The 20,404-nt window shown below is 44.2% G+C and overlaps 1 protein-coding gene across 1 annotated transcript in view; it reads right to left on the bottom strand.

The window, feature by feature from the left end:
- DENND2D (DENN domain containing 2D) overlaps positions 1 to 20,404 on the bottom strand; it is a 33,364-nt gene that overhangs the window by 1,628 nt on the left and 11,332 nt on the right. Inside the window, exons 3-10 of the mRNA XM_083444509.1 lie at positions 19,979 to 20,091; positions 18,483 to 18,552; positions 10,834 to 10,911; positions 10,164 to 10,304; positions 3,836 to 3,984; positions 3,052 to 3,229; positions 1,993 to 2,034; positions 825 to 909 (exon numbers count right to left, since the gene is read on the bottom strand). Of these exons, the coding sequence (XP_083300635.1) occupies positions 825 to 909; positions 1,993 to 2,034; positions 3,052 to 3,229; positions 3,836 to 3,984; positions 10,164 to 10,304; positions 10,834 to 10,911; positions 18,483 to 18,552; positions 19,979 to 20,091 (856 nt within the window). The remainder of the gene's footprint in view (positions 1 to 824; positions 910 to 1,992; positions 2,035 to 3,051; positions 3,230 to 3,835; positions 3,985 to 10,163; positions 10,305 to 10,833; positions 10,912 to 18,482; positions 18,553 to 19,978; positions 20,092 to 20,404) is intronic.

Below are 20,404 nucleotides of genomic sequence, written 5' to 3'. Positions count from 1 at the left end.
TGACGCCTGCTAGAATAAGGAAGTCTTTGTTGTGTACCTGAAGATCAGCATGAAGGGCACCTGCCTAATCTCAGCCAGGTGGGAGTTCCACAGGTTTGGACCCACAACACAGAGTGCCCCATTTCTGGTGGTTACAAGCTATATTTCTGAGCCATGGGGAACAAACAACACAGACTCCCCAAAGATCTCAGCGATCGGGCAGGGATACAAGGGATCAGGCGGTCCTTAAGATATCCTGGACTCAAGCTGTTAAGGGTCTTGCAGATTAATAGAAGAAGCTTGGTGACATATACAAATGCACAGACCCCAGGGAACAGACATTACTCATCCTTGCTGAGTTCTTCAGAGTTCTCAGACATTAATCTCTAAGAGGGATTATGGAGAATTCACGTGAACATAGGTACTCTTCACTCTCACAGCCCCTTTAATCAAAGAGCTTTAAAGCTCTGCAAACTCATTTTCTTAATGAGGAAATGTCTACCACTTACACACAGTGGAGGCAGTATGGCGTATTAACTCATCAATTAACTGTGGCATCCTTAAGTCATAAAACCCAATCCCCTAGCATTAAATTGCTAAGGAGCTGCTGCCATGGAAACATAGGGCTCCAAAGGGAAGATCTACCTGCACCACTAGCTTGCATATAATCTGTAATGGCAGAAAGAGCTAGAGATGCAAAATCGTCTCCTCCATCTTTGGAAAGAAGGATCTCCTATCTGAGCTTATCTGTCAAAGGACAGCCATTTTGGAACCCTTCCTTAATCACATTTCTCAAATAGCTCTGTTTTATGTATATAAAGGGAGACGGGGACAGGCAGGCTTACTTTGTACGTTGTTGTTCATCGTGGGCAGGGAGGACAGCATCTCGCTTTGTAGCTTGGCAGGCAAAATCTCTTCTTCGTCACCAACCTGCAGAATTATTAACAGGGAAGTTTAGACAACAGCCGGCCACTGAAAAGCAGCAGATGTGAGGACAAGGGGCTGCCACTCAAAAACAACCACTTTCTGATGGCACTTTCAGGTCTGCAGGGCTATAAACACGTCTTGCCACTAGCTCCTCCAAGACACATTCTGCACAACGTACAGACAGGTGTAATTTATATGTGTCAGGGAACTGCCATTGGCGCAGAGGTGAGAGATAGAGGGGGAATTGTGTTACAGAAAGCCTCCGAAAATCTTGCGAAGCAGTTCCTCTTCTGGCGAGGAGGAAAGCCCCACCTCCAGTGGAGAAGAGGTGCAAGGACCAGAGGATGCTAGAAAGAGCCTTAACACCGCACCTGAGCAAGCTGGAGAGGAGGGAAGCAAGCCCCTGCCAACGCCCATCATGCGCAGTAGCTTGAGACGCAGGGAGGGGCAGAAAAGGCTGGGGGTGACGAAACGTTTATGTTGGGGGAGGTACAAGAACAGACCACTCCCAGTTTCTGCTAGCGATTGAGCCAGACATGAACTTATGGCACTCTTCACTGTAAATAGTTTGCACCAAAATAAAGCTTGTAAAAGACAGGTCGGAGTCCTGCCTGGTTACTCTCGAGCAACCACAACAGCATCTGACAGCAAGGATATGCAGTCTCTCATTAGCTATCAACAGGAGCCATCCCATGGTATCAGAGAGGGTACTAAGGAGAACAGAAAGATTATCTCACAAAGAAACCAAGAAACAGGTAGCATGACAACCTGGGAGCTGGATTTGCCTTCAGATTATACTGGCCTAGCCTGGCAGAATGAAGACTGTCTAAATGATCCCAGGGTATTGTCTGAAAGCACATGGTCTAGTAATGTTTTGGAGGCTAGGCAGGTCTGAGTTCCGTTAAAATGCTATTTCTATTCCAAACAATTCCAATACTTAATGATACATGATGTCTGAAAGATTGGCAAAAAGATCTGTCTAGGTTTATTTGGATAGAGAAGAAACCATGGATAAAACATTAGACTCTTATTGACATAAAAGACAGAGGAGACCCAAGGATAATGTTGGATTTGGATCGAACTTACCAATTTTAAGAAATTTCCTTTGCACAGATCAACAAGGAGCACCTAAAAAGGTAAAAATAAAATAAGATCCAGCTTTATTTATCCAGAACTACTTTAAGAATGAGCAAACTATCCAGAGAATGTTCAAAATTGGAGGGATGGAAGAATGCAGGGGATTCAGAAGGCAGTGGCTTCAACTTGCCCAGTAATTGTGGGAGTTTTAATTTTTATTATTTGCATTGATTAATCACTTTATACAAAATAAAAAGTCCCAAAGCAACTTGACAAGATATAAATACAACAAATAAAAGCAGTTCAAAACCAGAAAAGTGTGGAACAATGAACAATAGAAAGTATATGAAACAGACATTCAGTAGAATATTGTAAGTCCTACCCAACCCACTAAAATATGAACAGCACTGTAAAAGGCAAATTAATTATCAAAAGCTTGAGCACACAAAAACGTCTCAGCCTGGCACCTAAAGACTGACAAAGATGGTGTCAGGCACATCTCCCCAAGTAGAAGATCCTGCAGACTGCACTGGGGGGCACCACTGAAAAGGCCCGTTCTTGTGTGGCCACACTCTGTACCTACTACTGGCAAGGCACATGGGGAAAAGCATCTGATGAAGACCAGAGGATCCGGGCTAGTTCATATGGAGAGAAGTAGTCCTTGAGGATTTTGTTGTTTTCGGTTTCTTAGGTTTATTTCAAGGTTTTGATGCAAGTTCCTTTGAGAGGTTTGAGTCAGGCCAAAAGGTGTAAACTGAAACCATCATAAAATTAAACCAGGAGCCGAAGTGAAATATTTGCACACACAAAAAATATAGGCGTACTGCAGTTGGATGAACAACCAACATTGATTTTATGAGAGCCAAATGACCATGCCAAGCCTTTAAGATGACATGGAACTGGATATGAAGGTGGAAGTGATGAAGAATAGCAGCCTTCCCAGCAGGAGGACATAGGCGGACACCACAAATGCCCATCTTGGGTGCTGCAATTGCCCCCAGTACAGAGTCATGTTTTGCTCTCCTGTCATTCAGTGCCACTTTCCCCTTACTTAGAGACATGAAGTACCTCTTCCATGGGTTGCTCCTGAACCTCGTCTAGGTAGCGCTTCTGGATCCCAACCATGAAGGGTGTGGGGCAGCAGACGGTGCTGAGAAGCTGCTCTGGAACCACCGGGATGTACGTATGGGCCCAGGTGAAGGGGTAAAGAAGAGCTGCAGCTGCATGGATGCACTTGGAAAGGGAGCTGAAAAGGGAGTCATAATGCTGATGAGATTATTACAGTGGTACCTCGGGTTACGTACTTAATTCGTTCCGGAGGTCTGTTCTTAACCTGAAACTGTTCTTAACCTGAAGCACTACTTTAGCCAATGGGGCCTCCTGCGGCGGCTGCTGCGCTGCCACATGATTTCTGTTCTCATCCTGAAGCAAAATTCTTAACCCGAGGTACTATTTCTGTGTTAGCGGAGTCTGTAACCTGCAGCGTATGTAACCCGAGGTACCACTGTACTGAGAAACACTCAGAAAGGTTAGGTGCGCACCAGGCCAAAATCATAGAATCATAGAGTTGGAAGAGACCCCAAGGGCCATCGAGTCCAACCATGTTCAATTGAACATGGCGCACAAATACCCTTATTTCATTACTTTCATTTCACGCCAGTAGAGAGGGCCAAACAAAGTGGCTAGATGGGCCACATTCAGTCATCCTCCACTCCAATCTATGCCAACAGGGAAATAAATTCTGACTAATCACTACACTTCCTGACAGTACAAGCAACAAAGTCACCCCACTGATTTCAGTGGGGCTGAAGCGCAATTAGTTTCCGGCCTAGACTGAAGCCAAGAAATTCACCTGAGTTCCTCGGCCAGGAATACTATTCGTCGTTCCAGCACTGCAGAGGCAAATATCTGGAGGATCTTCTCGGGACTGAGGCACTGAAAGAGGGCCTGAAATTCCACGTGTTCCAAGTGAGAGTCCAGAGGCCTTGTCAGCTCAATATGCTGTGAGGAAGAAAGCAAGACATAGCAGAATGACTATGTTCATCTATGTAGACAGGAGTCGGTACATTTTGTATCATAGGCTTAGCAAAAAACACTCCCCGTTTCCCCCGCACACTATCTCCAGCTACTCAATGAAGAGGAATCATTATGATCAACTAAAATTACTGCCCTAGCATCCAACCTAAATGCCCTTTTTGAATGTAACACTAAATTATGATTTTGCATTATGTGCACAAGTAGCATCAAACCTTGGGCTTGAGTTCTACGTTACATCTGAACTCGGGAGAACGAAGGCTTGTTCAAATAGGCCAAGAATCTGATTTATTATCCAGATTCGTTCTCAGTTAGTTTAAACAAACCGGAGTCCCCATGAGTTTGGACACATGGCTTAAATGTTTCTTATCTCCTTGTAGCTACACCAGGGAAGAGAGAGAAGGAACGGCACTTGAGCTCCAGGCTTGCTGCTGCTTGTAGCCTCCTGTTTTAGACAACAGTTTCATATATTTTATTTACTTCCATGTTGTTGTTGTTTAGTCGTTCAGTCGTGTCCGACTCTTCGTGACCCCATGGACCAGAGCACACCAGGCACTTCTGTCTTCCACTGCCACCCGCAGTTTGGTCAGATTCATGTTTGTAGCTTCGAGAACACTGTCTAACCATCTCGTCCTCTGTCGTCCTCTTCTCCTTGTGCCCTCCATCTTTCCCAACATCAGGGTCTTTTCCAGTGAGTCTTCTCTTCTCATGAGGTGGCCAAAGTATTGGAGCCTCAGCTTCACGATCTGTCCTTCCAGTGAGCACTCAGGGCTGATTTCCTTAAGAATGGATGCGTTTGATCTTCTTGCAGTCCATGGGACTCTCAAGAGTCTCCTCCAGCACCATAATTCAAAAGTGTCAATTCTTCAGCGATCAGCCTTCTTTATGGTCCAGCTCTCACTTCCATACATCACTAATTTACTTCCATACTATAATGCTAATTTTCGCCTGCAGAGGGCAGTGTGCAAACATTCCTGCTATACCAGTGGCACCGCAAGAATCATGTGTCTGAAAATCCACAAGCTGAGACAGCCAACAAGCCAGGGCCATATGCATACACCTTACACCTGCCAGGATACATTTAATAGGTAAAACAAGAGCAAGCTCTGCACAAAGGGTGGGCCTCAACCGCTTGCAGTTTCGTGAGGCAGAGCACAGGCTTAAAAGAACATCTCCCAAGTGGAATGGAACTGGTGTGAATGGGGTAGGCTGGGCTAACACCTCTTCCATTCCCTTTGCTTGCCATGAAGGATGGTGGAGAAACTTGATCCAGTTTGCGTTTCAAACTGAATTTGCCAAATTTGAGCTTTCTGAAGCAAAATGCAAAAAAGCACAGCTGTCATTCAAAATTCGAACTTACCTGAATTTGGAGCTGCAGTGATCCCAAGAATGCACATATTGTTGGGAAAATGTGCATTAGAAATCTTTGTGAAAATACCATATAATAGTCCATTATATTTGGGGAAATTGTTTGCAACAATGTGCACATTATTCAAAACCGTGTGTGTGTGTGTGTTTATTGGGAGAAATTAAACAAAAAAGGTGACGAATGTTCCCAAGGATTTAAATAATAATAATAATTACAATTTGCTGCAGAAATGCGGAGAACTGAATTTCAGATCAGAAAAATGAGAAACTGAGAACCCAAAATGACATATCCTTCCACAGGCTACTTGCCATTCAGCAACATCAGTCAATGTCTAGAGACAGCCCATCAGCCATCATCACTGACTGGAGAGCAGAGACACAGCCAGGAAGCAAGGAGGACTGTGCCAACTTTGGCTGCAATCACATGCACACACTTACTTTTGAGTATGTCCCATTAAAACCAGTGGAATGCACATCTATTTCCTCCTCTTAAGCCTGTCATTTGCACATAATCCTTTATTTTCAAAAGGCAACCGTGGTGCAACAGCTTCAGTAACCTTTGGACTTTCCATACTGCAAGTGACTCACTACAGCGAAGGCAGAGAAGCAAATCCTTGATTCCAGGCAGAACTAACTATTCTTGTTTATTTTGCAAGCTTAGGGTGGAATGCAGTGTAGTCCTAACAAGATCATTTCATGGGCGCAGGCATTTCTGCAACATTCCCCTCTCTCCTCTCCTGCACCGTTCTGGGGGTTCCCCTGACCCTGCAGAGCAGACCTGGGGGAGATGGGAGGGTGGGAGTGCAGAGGGAGGCAAGGGCGGGCAAAGTTCTGCCGTGCTACTGGCAGTCCTTGTGTTGGCTTCTGCTAGCAGGACTGGGTAGTTAAAACCCAGGTCTGAATTTCAGCTGCCCACTAAAAACAAACAAGAGAGACTATGGCCTGCTCAAAAGTGGCAGAAATGTGGAATGAGGTGTTCTCTGAGATCTCCTTGACAACTAAACTAACTATTAAGCCATCATTCCACCTGACACTTTTGAACCTGTATATGGAAGCAGAACAGGGTCTGAAAAGCAAGTAATTTATTTCTCATCTCTTAACAGCAGCCTAGGGCTCTATTACCAAATCCTGGAAGTCCTTCAGTCTTAATAATTTGGATTGCTGGTACTTTAAAGTTTGGCAAATTGCCCTCCTTGAAAAGTTATCTCATAAACTACAAGCATCTAAAGGGCAGAGCGGGAATGAGCTCTTTTTGTTACATGGCATGGTTTTATTTCTTAAATGAATACTGAGGTACATGATCGCTCGCTGCCATCAGCATGTGCAAACATATGCTGCATCTAAGATGTTATAGAAGCTTTATTCTCAATAATAATGGAATTCACAGGTGGAGAATAGTTTATTTTTCCATATCTTTATTATGGGCAAAGGGAATTGTTGCAGGAGTTAATACTTTATTACCCCTCTGAGGCCGTGCTGTATCTTTGTACTTTTGTCCTTTCAGGCTGCGGTGCTTTATGGGGTTATATGTTTTATTCTTTTTATTTCTTCTGCTCCTTTTTTGGACTAACAAATCGATAATTTTTTTTTGTTAAAATAAAACAAAATACAAAATACAGTGGTACCTCGCAAGACGAATGCCTCGCAAGACGAAAACTCGCAAAACGAAAGTTTTTCGTTTTCTGAGTTGCTTCGCAAGAAGGATTTCCCTATGGGCTTGCTTTGCAAGACGAAAACGTCTTGCGCCCTTTTTTAAAACTGCCAATGCATTCCTATGGGAAACCGTCAATACACAGCGGTGCTTTGCAAGACGAAAAAATTCACAAGACGAAAAAACTCGCAGAACGAATTAATTTCGTCTTGCGAGGCACCACTGTAGACCATAGTAATCCCAGCCAAAGCGGCCTATAACTCTGTTGGGCCAGAAAATAGCCGCATCGACTCAGAACAGCTTTTTGACAATTTGCACAGAGAAGACAAATCTGTGTGGTAGGTCCAAAAGTACATACTATATACACCATACAGGACTTGCTGTAGGTTTGCCTGCCCTTCCATCACCAGTCTGTTTCCTCCTGACATTGCACTGTGCAGCAGGCAGATGCTCTGCTTGTCCTGTCAGAGTCAGTAGACCTCTGAATACCAGTTGCTATGAGCTCCAGGTATGGAGAGTGTTGCTGTGCTCAGCGCCCGCTTTCCCACAGGGATCTGTTTCGGCATTATGAGACCAGGAGGCTGGAGTAGGTGGGCCTTTTCCCACTTCTCATGCTTTAAATTATCTGGTTTTAAAATTTATTTTCAAAGCACAATGAAGTTCATTCCATTTGTTCCCCCTTTCTCGTTTTTAAAAAGCAGAATCATTCTTTAAAACATTTCACAACTATTCCTGTAATGGGGTGAGAAAATGCTGTTTAGTGACAATAAGGTCATTTCAGCCACTCTGTCTTGCCCTAGGGTCAGCTTCCGCCACAAAGATGAGAAACTGGCTCTTCCCTGAGCAAAGTCTGCAATGCAAACACAAGGAACTGGTTTCCTGAGCAAAATCCTGCAGAGGAGGTTTACACATGTGCACAAAAGGCAGCAAGGGCACTTCCACAAGGGTGTGACTGCTGAAATAATCAGTTTTCTGTGCACAGTTTCTCCTTCTCTATAAAAGTCAAGCTGAAAAGTGTCTGGTGGAAACATACTGCTTTGCCCATTTAAGGATAATGAAAAGACGCTGGTGCTTTTGAGGAAAATGCAGGCTGCACTCACTATCTAACTCTTCCAGCTGCCTTAAACATTGAGCAAGCCAGGAAATCATACCAGAATTTCATTCTCTGACAGCTGAAAGAAACAAACTTTTGACATCATAACAGGAAGTCAAAACTCACTAGCACAGAAAGGCAAGTCACGCTTTGTGGCTGAGGACCTAACTAATATTTCTAAGTAAGAGGACCTCTCCCTAGGGAGGAAACTTGCTATGGGCTAGAAGAGATGCCAGACACATTAGAGGGCAGGTCTCTTACACCTTTCATGGTTGCATCAAAGAGGAAATTTGGGTAGGTGCTGTTGTCATGTCCTAGCACGGCAGGAGGGAATCTACGTCAGCCCAAATCTGTGCAAATATTAAAATGGACACAAGTCCTGTCCTCCACAGTATCTGGCGACTTTTTACAAAGTAGAAAACCACATTCCCATCCCATTGTAGAGAATTTCTTGCACTATGATTCAGCACGCCAATATCAATCCAAACCACTCATGCTGTTATGATCAGACAAGCAATACTAATGGGGCAGGTAGATGCAGAAGCAGTCACAGATTTTGGATTTCTAATACAGTGGTACCTCAGGTTAAGTACTTAATTCATTCGGGAGGTCCGTTCTTAACCTGAAACTGTTCTTAACTTGAAGCACCACTTTAGCTAATGGGGGCTCTTGCTGCCGCCGCACCGCCGGAGCACGATTTCTGTTCTCATCCTGAAGCAAAGTTCTTAACCTGAAGCACTATTTCTGGGTTAGTGGAGTCTGTAACCTGAAGCGTATGTAACCTGAAGCGTATGTAACCTGAGGTACCACTGTAGTTATAAAGGACAGGGTGTTTTTGGCAGGTACGACTGTAATAAAAACTACACCTACATAAATTTCCTCTCCTATGCAACTGTTAATAGCCTAGGAGTCTTTTCTTGTCCTCCTGAATGACAGTAGTGGAGCACACTCTTTGCGTACAGATTCAATCCCTCACCTGTCCAGGTGGAATGAAGGTCAGGTAGTATGTGACAGGAAAGGCCTATTTCTGAGATCCTAGAGCAGCAGCGGAAAACCTGTGGCCCTTCTCATCAGCCCAGATTATTGACCATGCTGGAGGCAGCTGATGGGAGTTGGAGCCCAACAACATCAAGAGGAGCACAAGTTCCCCACCCCAGTCCTAGAGAACCACTTTCGGTCAGAACAAACAACAGTCAAATAGCCTGACCTGGTATAGGGTACTTTCCAAAGTTCCTGACTGTGGGCACTTAAGCCTCTCAAGGCGCACGCTGGACAATTCATATGTCTAATCTTCCCATGCCAATTGAGTTTTCTTCCCCTGGTTCCTATCTCAACTGCAGTGTGCTTGCAGTGGAGAAGTCATCAGTTTTGTTAGTCATACCACTTTCTGAAGTGAAAAATTGTGGTTTGTGTCCATGACTAACAACCCATGTGGTCCATGGGTTTCAAGGTGATAAAATCCAGGCAGACACATATAAACAAAAGTTAGCCACATAAAGGCTCACTTCAAATGTAGTGCAGATGTATGTTTTGTGATGCTAACCATAGTTAAGTGAGCAACCCATTTTTAGTTTCCAGGTGTACAACGGGCAAACCATGGTTTAGAGCTTCTTGACCAGTCCCTTCCATCTATCCACCATTCCTTTTCCTAAATTCACTGCCATTTCCATTGTGCAGTAGTCTCTTCAGGAGGAAGCATGGCCCATAAAGTGGTTTGTCAATGCTCTGTGAATTGTGATGTAATGCGAAACCATAGTTAGCTCAAACCGCAACTTGCAGACCAGCTTCAAACCATGGCTTCAGCACCTGGTTTATCCCCAAGAACTATGTTTTGGGGGCAGGTTTGGGTTCAGATGTTAACATGAAACTGTGACATTCAGACCATGGTTTCAAGTTAACACCTGAACCCAGCCAGAGAGTGTTTTGTGATCACCAGCTCCTTCCTTATTGCACTCCCTGCTGAACTACCACCATTACTGACTTATTTACTAGTCATGATAGAACCATCTGAGGTTATTATCAGCAGCTACAAACCTCTGTCCCTGAGTCGGGGATGAAGCTTTTAATGGTGACCGTTTTTCCTGGTGCTGGAAAAGGGGATTCCCGTAGACCTTGCATAAAGGGGTAGATGACAGCTGCAGAGATCTGCCGCCTTTTCTCCACCTCATCCAAAATCTAATGGGGAAAAAGAAGGGTATCAGTCGCTTGACAGCCACTCCGAATCTGCTCGCACCCCTCCAGGGACTTACCAAAGAAAGAGAATTCTCTAGCAAGGAAGCCACATTATGATGCACAAGACTTAATTTTGCTTCTTTCATCTTCGACATCTTGGTGCCAACTCCTCTTGTAAACTGCCTTTCCTCTAAGGGCATCTCATCCTCCCAACCACTCTGCAGGACTGGGAAGCTTGAGTGGCAGCACTTCCCATGCCTAGGTTACTGTACCACAATGGCTCTTAATTTTAATAATGATGTGCAGAGCACATTTCCACTGATCAATAGGTTTGGGATTACAAGGCATGTCATCTAGGTGAGATGGAGCCTCTTTCTTTGTACTGGTTCCTCATAAGGGGAATACCAGAAGTTGGTAGATTTAACCATGGAATAACGAAACAAGCAATTCTGAGCCAAATCTATTTTTCTGTATGTGCTGAAGAGTAAAAGGGATGACTGGGGTGCGGGGAGAGATAGTCCAGAACTCCTACCTTTGAAAACAGGCCAAAACAACCCAGGCAGCTTACAATGCAGTAAACCTCTGGAAGACGTGCACCTCGCCCAGATGGCTGAAAAAATCATTTTGCACAAAGGTTAACCACCACAAAATGTCATGTTCAAACTGCATGTTTATAGTATGCAAATACACAAAAACATTCCTATAGCAACAAGAAGAGGTGGCTTAAGTCACTAAACACAACTTTCAAGGCCCCTAAACTGAATTGTTAGTTATGAAGTGGTGAAAGCAAAAATACAGGGCTATTTGCAACAAGCCTCTTCGGGGTGGGGTGTATTTCTTCTTTTCTGCAGTAGATGGAACACATTTTGTCATCTAGGATGATAAGGACAGAAAGAAAGCCCCAAACACTAGACCAGTTTGAACGCTCTCCTGCTCTCTCTCTCAAGATCAAGAAGACACCAGCTTAACTCACTGAACACAGAAGAAAGGTGAATTCTGGATGACCCAGTTTTGTGAAAATCACCCACGGAACTTGAAAACTGGGTTTAGCAACAGGAAGCAATGCAGTTTCACTATGCCAACAGAGGGGGGGAGGGGAATCTCTTGGTTTTTTTATAAGCTAACTAAACAGTTTATTTCTAAATTTAGCCGAGTCCTGATTAAGTCGCAGTGCGCATTTCCATGAAGCATCCTCATGACACAAAATGAGCCTCAAGTGATTTCCTCCCCCCCCCCCCTTACCCACAGCCTGAGACATGAGAATTTAGTAGATGTGAAATAAACCGGATGGTGAACAGATGGTTAAGCTCTTTGTCACCACAGAAAACAACCTAAGCTGTGGAGGGACCAAGTATAAACAGCTCTGCATGGATGAATATTGACTGGGCAGAAGGCATCTGCGTGGTGTTTCCTTTGGAGCTCTGACATGCTGAGGCTGAAGCCCCAAACCCACCTATTGCGGAGCAAGCTGCATTAAGTTAATTAACTTCTGAGTAAAACGTGCATAGGACTTGTGCTGCCAAGTGAGAGCAAACTGTCACTGCATGTAGGACATAGCACCTGGACACAACCATGGCAGGTTTCCTGGAAGTCCACATGACAAATCAATAGAAATCAGCATGCAAGTCCAGGGCACTGCAATGAGATACCTACTTTTGGGGGCTAGAGAGGCAGGGGCGACACTGCTTCCTGAACTTCCGGTTTCACACTAAAGCAGTGAAACAGGCACAAGGAAAGCTTCCTTGGGCACACGCCCTGGTTCAGAGTCTGGAGTTTCCTCAGAACACAGGTAGGAGCAATGATGGCATAACTCAAAGTGAGTCATACAAGAGCCTTACAGAATGTGAATATACAGATTTAAAGGGTAGCATGGGCTGGTGGTCGGAGTGAAGCATTTCCCTTGCCTACAAACCTCTCCTAAAGCCCCCCTTCAGCCACTTTTCTCCCTATGTGTGTGGAGTGGGTTATATGTGGACACAGAATACCACTGGAAGGGGGGAAATGGCTTTTTAAAAAGGCAGTAAGGAGGCAGAAGCTCAGCCCCCTTCTATGGTATGTTTTAAAGAACCACACACCCAGTTGTGGGGGTTTGTTGGTGGACCCCCCCCCCCATGTCATGCCCTGTTTGGCCTCAAGACAATTCCTTCTTTATGGTCACACATCCAACTGCCTCCCCCTTCTTCTGAATCACTACATTTGAAGTATTTCCCACCCCCACCCCCCAAACTGTCCCTTCAGCTGTTTGGGATTTTTCTTTGTAAATATTTCTATTGAGTGGTTTTCTGAACATACAAATAGCAAACATCAACATCAAACAGAACCACAGAATATCTGCTGCAATAGTGTTCACTGTGAAGTCCTGTAGATTAACTTAAAGAGTCTCTCCACAGGTCTCCATGGGTTGATGGAGGAATTATGGGATGACTAGTTCTGTTAACATATGAAATAAAGCAAAAACCCGTCAAAGTCAGCTTTTCTTTCTTTTCTTTTTTCTTTACCTTTCAAGGCCTTCAGTCTTCCTGTTGACTTTTCAACTAAGCAGCAATTGAAATATTTGCCCTGAAAGATGTGTATGTGTTTCTCTCTCCTCCCCCCTCCCCTGCCTAACATCAAAGCTTTATCAGCTGGAAAGTGGTGCCCTGTAATTATTATGCAGCAATTCTTATGCACACAACACTTTCTCATTTGTCCTCACGAAGTGTTATGGTGTGGGTGCATGCCAAGCGAGAAAACCAGGTTTCCGAGGAGCCAAGTATTTGTGTCACAGGAAGTGAAAGGAGGTACTTCTGCCTAAAGCTTCAACATCACTGTACGGATGCAAAAACCGAGACACAGCTAGTACATTGCCCAAGAATCATAGAATTGTAGAGTTGGAAGGGACCCTAAGGATCATCTAGTCCAACCCCCTGCAATGCAAGAATATGCAGCTGTCCCATACGGGGATCGAACCTGCAACCTTGGCATTATCAGCACCACGCTCTAACCAACTGAGCTATCCAGGACTAGAGTTCATCTTTCCAACTGAGATCCTCTGGGGGAAGGATCTGAACCAGATCACCAACCTTCAACTAGGCAACAATGGGTTCTTCGGCCACAGCAAATGAAACAGTCACATTTGGTTCATTAAGAGAGGGGTTGCAGGCTGTTCCGTGATTTTAAAATTTATTGTTTATATGAGATATTGTATCGATTGGCTTTGTGTGAGTGTGTGTTAGAATCTCCTTGGTGTGGGTCTGTATCCTAAGAGGTAGGGCATAAACACATTCATTCATTCAGTAAATTACTTCTTAAGAATGTACAAGATAATCTGAATGTCGGACATTATCACGACAAATACTGATTCCCAATCTGTGATAGTTTTCCAATTCAGTTTCCAATCACACATAAGAAATCAATTTGCTTTAAAGTGAGTCTAGATTCCACGTGCACAAAAATGCTATTATTAACAAATAACTGGAACTGTTTGACATGCAGAAATGAAAGTACATAGCATGCCTCATATGTTAACCAGAACATCTTCAGAACAGTATAGAATACAGGGCTGGTCTTGTCATTAGACAGAGGAAGGAAACTGCCTCAGGGCTTAGAGCTGTGGCAAGGTGATCAAAGAGCTGTGTGTGCCATGTGGCCTGGCCTGCATCCCCTAAGCTAATTTGCAGTCTTCAGGTGCAGGGAAGGAGTTGAAGGAAGATTCAACTGCCAACCTGGAATGGGCATGGATGCCATGCTGACTTGTAGTTTGCCTCAGGCAGCAAAATCTCTTGGTCCAGCCCTGATCTACAACATGCAGTTTGCAGCCAGTTTTCATTGTACTTCTAAGAGCAATGAAATCTGACTGTAAGCTTTGAATGTTGCATATCTTGTCAAAAGAGCAAACAACCCATACTAGTGTTGGCTACACTAGCGAACAGAATGCCAACATGCAAACTTCTGAGAACATACAAACTCACTTCTGAATCAGACTGCTATGAATCAGTTTGTAGGGGAATTAAACTAGTAGACTGTGTTGTTTTCAGCTAACCGGAAACAAAGAGAAAGCTCTTATCATCTACATCATCTACATCCCCCATTTACAGGTGGATATTAAGAATATTCAAAATAAACTGAAAGGCAAAGGAAGAAAGGCAGTGCAGAATGTCTAACAAGTTAATTTAAGATATGAATATTCCAGTTCACCACCTCAAATTTAAGGAAGTGCACAAAATAGGCTTCCTCAAAGAGAGGTCACAAAGTTTACATGAAAGTGAAATGAGGACAAAAAACAACTGTCCCTGCGGAATAGAAAGAGACAACAGACACTCCCTTGTGTTGAAAAAGGAACACATCGCAATGAATGATGGTTGTTCAGTCTAAGGCTGAACAGTGGGTGGAGGTAGCTGTGAAGACCCCCATTTCATCTGTACAAAGAGTGGTCAAGAGGCCTTTTCTGGCCTTATTCACAGCAGCCCTTACTTGCTTCCCACCCCCGCCCTCCGGGACTTGGAGTCTCACATCTTTCAAAAGCCTGTCCCTTTGTTATCATCTGAGTTAAAGAACCAGAAATGAAGGCTCTGATTTCCTGTCCTACTTTCTGGCTGCTCTGTATCTTCAGCAGGAATAGAGAAACTGTGGCACTGGAGGTTATGTGCAGCCTTCGTTCTGACTTCATGTGGGTAGCAAGTGGGGAAACAGGAGGGGAGGGGGGGGGAGGGGGAGCGCACTTGTGCCCATGCTCCATCTACATTTGCCTCAGGCCTCCCATCACTGGCATGATCCAGATTGGGCCAATGCCAAAATCACCACCACACTGCCAAGGTTTCCCTTCAACTTACGTAGGGAGTGCTCCAGAAATGGTGACTGTTGCAACCAAGAGCAGCCAGTGCCATGGAGGTGCACTCTTGAACTGGCACCACTTAACTGGATGGTGGGGGGGGGGGGCAGGCAGCAGTGAAATCCGGGGTGTGGGAGTGCCAGCTGCAGTAGCAGGAGCCCTGATGGAGGAAGATTCAACAGCCAACCTGGAATGGGCATATATGCCATGCCCTGATGGAGCCAATCCAGCACCCGGTCATCATGCTCACACAACCCCAATCTCACCACCCCCCTGACTTGTCTCTGTAATGTCCAGGTGAATGACAGTGATTCTGGCATCAGGAAGGTGTCTCCTCCCATTGCCTCTCTCTTTCTCTGCTCTTACCTTATCTGCTGCTAGGGAAAAATCCCACCTTGTGTATGGATTTTAAAAAACAAACTAATACTTTAGTCACCTTGACTTGTTCACCCCTGATCAGAAATACGTAGCTGGCTGAACCAGCAGTCTCTGCTGGTCCTCTCTGCTTCCCCCTCTATGTCTGTCTTGTCTATTCAGGCTGTATATCCTTCAAGCTAATTATTTATATTTTGATCCCAGTGTGTGTTTGTCCAACTCTTTGCACAACAAAGCCCCCCCTACCCTCCCACTGTTCCCTTGAAGGACCAAACATAATAAACATAAAGCCGCAAGCAACTCAAGGGCAACTGTGCTGTGATTGATACAAACACTTAAAAAAAAAAAAAAGATCAGTTGTTGTTTCATTTATCTGAGAAATTGCCCCAGAATTTGCATCAGATTGCCTTGGAATGTAAGCCTAGATGTCTCCAGAGGCAAAGGGCCTTGACTATGATCCAAGTGTCCTTTGTAACATACAGTGCAGAGCTCTGGCTGGTCATTTTTGATTTCTGCAGAAATGGAGTGGATCCAAGTCACTCAAAAAGAAGGCTGTTTTCATCCACTCTCAAAACTCTTAGCCACAACCAGGATCTAAATGTGATTGTGGATTCTTGCTTTTCGTTTTTCCTATTTTATTTGGAAGAGGGTTGTTGTTGTTGTTGTTGTTGTTGTTATACCCCATCCATCTGGCTGGGTTGCTCCAGCCTCTCTCCAACACAATAGTTCTACCTTTTTAGAGGTCCAACATTAGGAACACACACCACAGATGCTTACACAGTCACATACTTTTAAAGCTAAAGGCACCAATGACATAGCTCAGAGCAGCCTTTGCCGGTCAGGTGCCCTCAAGGTGTTTTGGACTACAACTCCCATCAGCCCCAGCCAAATGGGGAAGGCTGCCCTACATAACGGTAGGGACATAACAAATGCTCCATTCTAAGCATGGATTCTACGTAAGTGTTCACCAGGGCTGGGACCCCACGAGGCCCTTTACCATTATTATTTATTTGCAAATTTAATTTTAAAAAACAGTGGGTGTTTTTACTCATGTGGAAAGAGCTGCTTGCACACGAGGGGGAGGGGAACCTTCTTTTCCACCTCCGCAAAAGAACAGCCTTATCAATTTTTAAGTTGATAAGGGACTGTGGTAAGGGCAAGGGGCATGCTAGGCACTCTGCAGCAGCAGAAAGTTGTCCCATGATGCATTTTATAAAAGTCGTAACACTATGCTTGGATAAGGGCACATATTTTGCAATTGTCTGTTCATATAAAAAGAAGGTTGTGAATTGCCCTGGGATCTTTGGATGAAGGGCAGTATACAATATATTATTATTATTATTATTATTATTATTATTATTATTATTATGCCTGTGATGGAGAAGCAACCCAGATCTTTGGCAGTCTAGCCCACTCTCCTACTGCCATCACTACTATTACTACTAATTTGGGTTGTTTTTATCATTTGAAATAAGTACTTGACTTTCATTCTGCCTTTCCCCTCCAATGTGTAAGTTCTTTTTTTATACCTGACAATGCTCTTTTATTAAAGCTCTGTACGTTTTGGGGAAGAATCTGGTGGTTTTCATAGAATCCCTGCCAAATCCAGCAATAGCCCAGTGCTGACAAGGACTTGACAAGTTCTCATGCCCTGGAGAGGCCCCAGTTCCTTCATCCAACACCCTGCTGCAGAGTCAAGAATTTCCATCACACTCTCTGCCCTTGCCTGCACTGCTAGGCTTCAGAAACAAAAATCCCATGACAGCTAAACTAATGCATTTGTCCATCGTATTCTCTCTGGGAGCTCCACTTGCTGAATTTATCAACCTTGTTTTCTGATAGTGAATTTAGGACTAAATGAAATCTGCGGGCCTAAATCACATCTTCAGAAAGAAGTACAAAGTAGTGCATCACTATAGATACGATCAAGGATGAATAAGCTGACCGGCTGGTATGTATTATCCAGACCTTGCAAAACCGTTTTGGTCCCAGTCAATTCAAGCCAGTTGTTTTGTACAAGAGCAACTTATGGTCATTGGGTGGGAAGATGGGACTGCTGTAGTAGTGCCTAGGGGTCCTCTCCTCCTTGCCAGATGCCCAGTCCAAGATACAATCCATTTGACTATGAACACTTGGTATTGGGCATCTGGCACTGAACAGGGATCCTGCTGTTGTCATAACCACCTCCCTCCCTGAGTGAGCAGTGAGATTGTCTTGGGAATGGCATTGGGGACGCCTTAAAGAACAGTACTAGGGTACAGTGGTACCTCAGGTTAAGTACTTAATTCGTTCCGGAGGTCCGTTCTTAACCTGAAACTGTTCTTAACCTGAAGCACCACTTTAGTGAATGGGGCCTCCTGCTGCTGCCGCGCCGCTGGAGCCTGATTTCTGTTCTCATCCTGAAGCAAAGTTCTTAACCTGAAGCACTATTTCTGGGTTAGCGGAGTCTGTAACCTGAAGCGTATGTAACCTGAAGCGTATGTAACCCAAGGTACCACTGTACTGCAATTTCAACATTGAGATCTCCTTAACAAGCGCAGATCATGATTCATGGCCACATTGGATCCAGTCGGCATGTGTTAGGTCCAAAATACACAACAGGGTAACACTGGATCAAGTTTCCTGTACTGACCAAGATTAGCATGATTACTGATTAGTGTGATTAGCGTTTTGTGCATAGAGAGGGGAGTGAGTTCCACCTGCAGTTTAAAGCGGTAACACCCAAGCACAGATTTGGCACTTCAGTAAGGACTGGGGCTAAGGCACTGGATTCAGACATGTATTAGCAACTTCCTTCTTTTGTAAGTCTTACAACTATTGGTCAATATGAAAAAATATGCCTATTCTGGCATACTACAAACTCAGTGCGGGGTTGGGCCTGACTGCAAAAACTGCATGAGCTCCTTGGATTAGCCAGCCCCACTCCCCCCCCCCCAGGGGCATAAAGAGCAAACTAAAAGGAACATTTAAAAAACAGTAGTAAAAGAAATATTCACCAACAGTCGCCTGCAGTAGCCAATCTTCCTACTTCCATCAACATTGGTGAGAACAAAAGAAAATGTTTCACTGTAAAAAAAGAATAAAAGACTTAAGAGTTTTACCAGTCCGCTAAGTGTTGTATTGGGGGGAAAGCAGAACAAATCAGCTACTTTGATGAAGATTTGGGAAGCAAGCTGCAATCCTCACCCGACTTAGCTGTGAGTAAAACCTACTGAATTCAAGAGGGCTTACTTCTGAGCAGACAAGATTAATACTGCACTGATAGTCTCTGAATGTTTCAGGGCTCAGCAAATAGTCTTCAGGTAATAACTCAGGAACCTTATGATCCATGTGTCAGAGAGATTCTATGACTGGCCCAAACATGTGGAAAACACGCCCCACTCCCCCCTGAAGTGCCTTCACACCACTCAGCAGAAGACAAGAGTGTATTCTTTTTTCTGCTTGGTCGGAAACATTTTTGGGAGCAAAGAGATCATCTGAACTGTTTCTTGCAAGCATAAAGTACGATTTTGCACTGCAGCCTCACTCTTCCGAACATAAGCTGAGCAGTGGCATGGAAAGCAGGAGTGGTTTTTTTTATGACAAGTGATTCCAATGAACCTGTTAACTACAAGAATGAAACCAGCAAAGCAGTATTCCCCTGAAGTTATAAACGCAAACTGGGTAACATGCAAAGGTCACGTTTTCGAGGCACATTACGGGTGTTACCAGCTTCCCTTAGCAAACTGCGATGCAACAGGCAAGCATTACTACCTCTTCCTGTGAAGGGAAGTGAAAGATAAGAAAGGCTTACTCAAAACTAGGGCAGTCAGATGCAGAAGCTGTGTAGAAGGGGGAAAATGAGCAGGTACTCAGAACTAAACTTTTGCATTTGTTATGTGTAGCCAGTGCATTTCAGAGGCAGGGGAAACCCTAAGATTTTTATCACACTGAAAAATGTAGCATCTGTTTTTGTCTTAAGGGAGGGCTATCATGATTTTAAGTCATCAGAGAGAATGGTAAGGGATTGTGCAAAAATAATCAATTATCACAATCTGCAGAGAGAGATTACAATGACAGTTTAACTTCAGCCCTTTGTAAAAACAAAACAAAACACTCTCTGCACTCAACAGATGCTGGCTAAACTAGAAACAGGATTATAAAGCATCATTATAAAGATCCACCAATTATGAGCAGGTGGTTTTACAGAATTTCAAAAAGAAGGTTCTGCTCACAAACGTACAATTTGAGGTACACACCATACAGTTAAAGGTGTACTGCAGTTAAAGGTGTAGCTTGTTAAGGGTGGCTGAGAACTGTAGTTCCGTGAGGGATAAACTACAATTCCCAGTACTCTTTGGGAGAGGCCACATGTTTTAAATGTGGTTTAAACGTATATCATGTGTATGCAGCACTAAGTCTTTGCCCCTTGGTGTCTATTTTGCTTTCCTAATCTCTTGTAGGACAATACAGCGCTAGTCCCTCGCTGACTCGCAAGTTACACAACGCTTACCTGTTAAACTCTGTGAGCGGTGCCCATTCATTGCCATCAGGAAAGCAGAAAAGGGGAATGGCCTGCAGCAACCTTTCCTCCTCTTCACGCTGTCCCCTCATCAAGTTCTCACGCTGAAATGAGAAAAAAAGGAGATGAAAGAAGTTACATTTCCATGATACTTAGGAGATTTCTGTTGAAATATGTGTGGTAGGTTAGACTGAGAGGCAGTGGCTGGCTCAAGGTCACCCAGTAACCTTCATGGGCGAGTGAACCTTGGTCCTCCAGGCTCTAGTCTGACACTCAAACAACTACACCACACTGGCTCACTTGCTATGGGGCACAAGAGTCCACACAGAAGATCTGAGCTGCTTCTGTGGTCAATTCTGACAGATGCATATGACCGCCAGTCTTATAAGGTGATATACCACCATTCTCAAGTAACAT

This window comes from Podarcis tiliguerta, assembly GCF_965153285.1.
Source record: "Podarcis tiliguerta genome assembly, chromosome: 6".
NCBI classification, from domain to species: Eukaryota; Metazoa; Chordata; class Lepidosauria; order Squamata; family Lacertidae; genus Podarcis; species Podarcis tiliguerta.
Note: the sequence above shows the minus strand (reverse complement) of the source record. Positions and strands in the feature narration are given on the sequence as shown.